This window comes from Rhinoraja longicauda, chromosome 5 (assembly GCF_053455715.1).
Source record: "Rhinoraja longicauda isolate Sanriku21f chromosome 5, sRhiLon1.1, whole genome shotgun sequence".
In the NCBI taxonomy this organism is placed as follows: Eukaryota; Metazoa; Chordata; class Chondrichthyes; order Rajiformes; family Arhynchobatidae; genus Rhinoraja; species Rhinoraja longicauda.
In genome coordinates this window covers 70,201,302-70,207,675 of record NC_135957.1, presented here as the reverse complement: position 1 = coordinate 70,207,675, position 6,374 = coordinate 70,201,302, and the positions used below count along the sequence as shown (strand labels likewise).

General features: G+C 38.0%; 1 protein-coding gene across 3 annotated transcripts in view; it reads left to right on the top strand.

The window, feature by feature from the left end:
- LOC144593737 (3',5'-cyclic-AMP phosphodiesterase 7B-like) overlaps positions 1-6,374 on the top strand; it is a 115,376-nt gene that overhangs the window by 102,118 nt on the left and 6,884 nt on the right. For all 3 annotated transcript variants that reach the window (XM_078399743.1, XM_078399744.1, XM_078399745.1), the window contains 3 exons: positions 910-1,041; positions 2,282-2,373; positions 3,494-3,638. In XM_078399743.1, coding sequence (XP_078255869.1) covers positions 910-1,041; positions 2,282-2,373; positions 3,494-3,638 — 369 coding nt within the window. The remainder of the gene's footprint in view (positions 1-909; positions 1,042-2,281; positions 2,374-3,493; positions 3,639-6,374) is intronic.

The window sequence follows — 6,374 nt, the reverse complement described above, 5'->3', positions numbered from 1 at the left end:
GTCTCAGGAAGGTAAATTCTGATATGCCGGTACATAAACCACGCGATTGGCAAATAATGAATAAATGGTGTTTGCAAGATTTTTTCCATTGCAAATTAAGACAGCCAGAAACCCAATTAATGTACAAATGCTCCCCGACGACTTACGATATTTCGACTTTGCGATGGTGCAAACGCTGGGCAACGGCAGCGACCCACAGTTCGCTTCCGGCCACGTGATCCGGTGTATTAAATGCATTTCTACTTCCGATATTTTCGATTTACGATGGGTTTCTCGGAACGTAACCTCATCGTAAGTTGAGGAGCACCTATTTGCCCCGGATTGTCATTTTGATTTTAATATACTCACTAAAACAAAATCCATAGAAATAATGAAGTGAAAACTTCTATCATTCGCTGCAGCCAAATATTATGACATAGCCAAACGACTGAATATCAATGAACAAGTCTAACAACCCCCAACCTAATACATTGGCTAGAATGCTTCCTACTGTGCATTATCATGCAACCAAAGCCATGGTTCAGATCATGATTAATTGAACATTTTTTCTGCATCAGTAAAACACGCTAGGATTCTAAATGTTATCATTATTAATGACTTTTCATGTGATGGTACAGAAGAATCCTTGTTATTCAGTCATCTGTCTTTAGCTAAACTCACATATGTTAAATTAGCCTAAACTCTAAGTGTATAATAGCATTGAGAGACTTTATATATTTACTACATACACTTAGGAGAATACATTTTACTAAATATACTATGCCATCCACCCAACTCAATACAACCCCAACCTTCTCCCAGAATGATTGAATTGTATCAGTGTTATTATATTCTTAGAACTTTTATGACAAAATAAATCATTATAAATCACTTATAATAATTTTCCATTTTATTTTACATGTATTGAAGCTTGCCCGGTTTTTGACACCACTTGATATAATGCTTGGTTTGATGGCAGCTGCAGCCCACGATGTTGATCATCCAGGAGTCAATCAGCCTTTTTTGATTAATACTAAACATCATTTAGCCAGCTTATACCAGGTGAAATTTTTATTTTTTGCCAGTTAAGATGCAGTGAGAGTTACTAAAGATAATTTTTAATGATGTCTCATTCTTATTATTGCTTTAATTATTGTACAAGCAGTATTTTACTAATGTGATTATTTGATATTGTTGTGATTATGGCTCGATTGATTTCTAATGGTCTAAAGGCTTTATGATTTATAATTATACTAACGTATGAGTTGAAGAAAAACAGGAGAAAAAAAACTGAACTGGCATTTTGATAGGTGGGGGGTTACGTTATTTGCTTTGTGACCAATATTTATTCATTAATTCCCACATGAAAAGTTGGGACAAAGATAAGGATGTGGGGATGGGGCAATACATTTGTCAGAAAGGACTGGTTAAAGGTCAGAAAGAACATTGGGTCCAATTAGTCATTTTCAGATTAATAGCTTGTTAGTAGTAGGATGCCATATTTCACTGAGAAGGCTCAGAGAGGGCAATCTCCTTCTGCCTGAGATGGTTTTGAGAGCTGGCTAGTATAAGGTGGTTACTTTGGTATTTCAGTCTGACATGCATCCAGAGAGCACAGAGGTAAATTCCAGATATCTGATTTGAGGCTGTAGGAGAATTGAGAAATATCTCAGTGCCCATTTGAACTAATTCTGCTGTTACCATTCTTGTGTTACCATGTTGTGTTATAATTCTTGTGTTACCATGCACCAATGAAATTCTACACCTCTAAAAGTCAGCAAAGCTGACTTAAGGATTAAAGAGGACACAAAAGAATTGTGCATCCTGCATGTTCAATGGCTACGATTAGTAAGGTCCATTCCTCACCACCCAGAATCCTTTAATGTGGCAATTTAACTTTAAGGTAGACCAAAATTATTAGAACAAATGTTTGTTTCAAAACTAACAAACATTACTGCATTAACTTATGCAAGCTTCTTAAAAATCATCTTGGTGTATATGCTCTCCAATCATAGCTCAAGACACAGTGAATCCCCCAAATCAGCTGTACAATACCAAGATATGCTGAATATATCTTTTAAAAACTTATAGAGTATATTAGAATTGAATAACACAAAGTTCAAAATTATTTTTCTAGGCTGAGGCAGTATGTAATGAATGATCCCTACTACTCTTGCTCTTAATATCCATTAACTGAGGACAAATGAGACTTGGTAACTTTATATTAAAATGGCATTTGTTCAGTGAGCCATCACGTAAATAAAGAATCGATGTTATTTATTTTTATTTGCTTTCTCTAAAGAATATCTCCGTACTGGAGAATCACCACTGGCGATCTACAGTTGGAATGCTCCGCGAATCAGGGTTACTGACTCACCAGCCTGTGGAAATAATGTGAGTATGATTATCTGTAGCAACTTGATAGTCTCTACTAAAAGATAATTCTACTACAATCTAAAAATTAAATCATAATTAACCATTGGGCATAATTTGCCCAATTTGGTTCAAATATTCAATTGCTATTTGAGGATAAAATGTGACATGGGAAGGCCATATTAAAAACTGTTGGTGTTTATTTTCCACTATTCAATGCAATGCAGTGGCATACAGTTGCATTTGTTTTGGTTCAATAACAAGCTATTTGATTGTGAAACGTCACCCATTCCTTCTCTCCCGAGATGCTGCCTGACCTGCTGAGTTACTCCAGCATTTTGTGAATAAATCGATTTGTACCAGCATCTGCAGTTATTTTCTTATACTATATCTACTTCTACAGTTTCCCCTACTGTCTTACTACCAGGCAAGGCGTTACCCTTTCATTAATTAAGCAAGAGGGATTAATGGCGCCCGTCTTAAATCTCCCCCCTTAAGCCTATGCCATTTAGTTAGAATCCTCCTGTCTGAATTGGGGGGGAAGACTGAGTGTTCACATGTCCCTCTGAGGGTCAACCCTCAGCCTCCAATACTCCAAATAATAAAGTCCCAGCCTATCCAAACTCTCCCCATAACTCAGGCCTGTAAGTCCAAGTGACATCCTAATGAATCTGTCCACCTTCAGGGAACCATGCATCTTTACTCTTCAATCTCTCTGTTCTATAATACTGTCCAAGGCTCTGCCTTCTCAGTCTGAAGGGTCTCGACCCGAAACGCCACCCATTCCTTCTCTCCCGAGATGCTGCCTGACCTGCTGAGTTACTCCAGCATTTTGTGAATAAAAATCTGCCATTTACTTGGTAAGTCCTCAAACTTGTAAGAGTTAAATTCCATTTGTCATTCCTTGGATAGACACAAAATGTTGGGGTAACTCGGCGGGTCATGCATCTCTGGAGAAAAGGAATAGGTGACATTACAGGAACCTTTCTTCAGACTCTTCATTCCTTGGCCCACCTTGCAAACTGATCTCAATCCTGTTGTAAATGTTTATGATTACGCTTAATCTTGCAAACTGTTACACCATTGTTTTGCTACAATCAGTGAGACATCCGTTTTGAGACAATATATTTTTTTGTTACAGACAAGACGTTGAACAACAATTAGGTTCTCTTATTCTGGCCACAGATATTAGCCGACAAAATGAATTTCTTATTAGAATGAAAGCTCATTCAGATAACAGGGATTTATCATTGGAGGATGCAGATCATAAGCACTTCATTTTGCAGGTAGGTTAATGGTATGCCATAATAAATGGGCTAGCCTGAAATCTGTAAGACCACTACCTTTACACAGAATTGCCTGGACTTAACCTGCGTAAGTGTGCGGGAATTTGTGATTCTGTGTTGGCTCTGAGATGTGTGTCTGAGATGATTCAAATATATTTAATTCTTTGAAAATATTTATAAATGCTGATTTTTTAATTTAAAATTGTATAACTTTTTTTTCATGAATGTTTGTCAATGCCCAAGATATTCCATTGAAGCTATTTTGTGGACAGTGCTTGCCAGTTAATATGAAATACATTGTGCTGGTTCTTGACAATCAGTTGGATGTTAACTTATGTGCAATTCACAATCCTTGCAGGTTAAAGTGATTTTAGTAGGCAGATGATCAATAAACCTGGGTGATTTGCCAGTCAGCAGAAGATCCAGAACATCATCTCTTAAATACTTGTTCACATCTGAATGTCTGTAAAGGACGACTGTCTTTTTTTAGCACTGCTCTCAAATCGGTTACATTGTGATTGCCTCAGCAATATTCAAAGCTTTATTGTATGCAGTCGACCCTGCTCTCTTTTTGTGGGACTACATACTTGGCTTTATACATTGTAATCCAAAAAGGAAATTATTCTATTTCTGAGATCTGTAATTCTCCATGTAGGCCTTCAAATATTTTTCCCCACCCGTCCCAAAAGATATTTAAAAATTCAAAACTACATTGTACCTCAATTATTTATTTACATTGTTGTTTGTGTTTTATTTTACTTTTCCAGAATTAAACAATAGAACATGAAGTCATACAGCAGAGAAACAGGCCCTTCGGCCCATTTTATCCATGCTACACTTAAGCTGGTCCCATTTAGGGATATTCCTCAAAACCTATCCTATCCATGTAATTTTCCAAATGTCTTTTTAATATTGTTAATGTACCTGCCTCAACAACTTCCCCTGGTAGCTCATTCCATATACCCATAACCCATGAAAAAGTTGCCTCTCAGGTTCCAATTAAATCTTTCCCCTCTCACCTATGCTCTTTTGTTATTAATTATCTCTATAAGATCATTCCTCAGTCTCCTGCGGTAGAAGGAATAATGCCTTATCCTGCCCATCTTCTCCGTATAGCTCAGGCCCTCGAGTCCTGGCAACATACTCATTAAACTTCTCTGCACCCTTTCCAACTTAATAACTTCCAACCTATGGCAGAGTGACCAACCTGAACACAATGTGTGTAGGAAAATATAGTATGAGGCGTTGCAATTTAGGAAGTCAAACCAGGGCAGGGCATTCTGAGTGACCAGTAGGACCCATTTGTGTTGTGTTGCAGAGGTATGCAGGAGCACATCATTCCCTAAAAGTGGCATCACAGGTAAATAGGGTGGTAAAAAAGGCTTTTGATGTATTAAACTTCATCAGGCAGGAAATTGTACAGAAGTTGGGATATTCCTTACAGTTGTACAATATGTTGATGAGGCTGCATTTGTATTATTGTGTCCAGGTTGAAGGTATTACAAAATGCTGGAGTAACTCAGCAGGTTGGCAGCATCTCTGGAGAGAGGGAATGGGTGACATTTCGGGTCGAGACCCTTCTTCAGATTGACGAAGTCTGAAGGAGGGTCTTGACCCAAAACATCACCCATTCCTTCTCTCCAGAGATTCTGCCTGACCTGCTGAGTTACCCCATGCCCTGCCCTGGTTTGACTTCCTAAATTGCAACGCCTCATACTATTTGAATTAAACACCATTAGCCATTCCTTGGCTCACTTGCCCTGCTGATTAAGATTCTGCTCCAATTCTTGATAACCATCTTCACTGACCACGATGCCACCTATGTTAGTGTCAACTGTAAATTTACTAATCATGCCTTGTACAGTCTCATCAAAATTGTTGACATAGATGACAAACAGAAATGGGATCAGCACCATCCCTGCGGCACATTACCACTCATATGCCTCCAGTCCGCAAATCAACCTTCCACCACCGCCTTCTGCTTTCTATCAGGACGCCAATTCTGTTTCCAATGCTGGACCAAATTTCATTCAATATTGTATTTCCGCCAATGAATTAGGATTACACCATATTGTGGTATTATTTGACTTTGGAAAGAAATAATTTTGATATTCTCTATATATGGAGATACGATCCAATTATGTGGCAGAATTTGCTGCCTGCAGTGTGTTGCCCCTATACATCACTGCCGTATATCAGAAGTCCTGACATAACATTAAATAGGATCAAAGTGTAAAATGACAAGGCCTCCCATCACAAAATAATGTTGCTATGTGAGGGCAATTGAAATGGCCCCTCCATGAACAGGACTGAGGTTTTAATTTCTAAAAGAGACTTGCAGCCTTCAATGCCATGCTTGCAAGTCTTTGAATGTCAGAATCGTTCAAAATCTATGAATAAATACAATTAAACGATTACAATTTTAAATTGCTTAACTCTTTAAACAATTTTAAATGTTCATGGCAAACACAATTCATTCAAAACTGTAAATTATGTTATACATACCTCCCTCCAGCCATTCCTCTCCTTGAATATAAATGGGTTCTTAGGTTCTGCACAGACTAATCTGGCATGTGTTTAGCAGACAGATTTAGAGGCATAAGTGTTGGGGTGCTCTTTGTGTTTGAGTGTTGCAGCCCACATTATCTAGCAAGTTCCACCCTATTAAGTTGATTTAAAGTGTATATTTACAGTACGGCAGGGGAATGTAAGAGCCAGAGTGCTACATGCCCATTG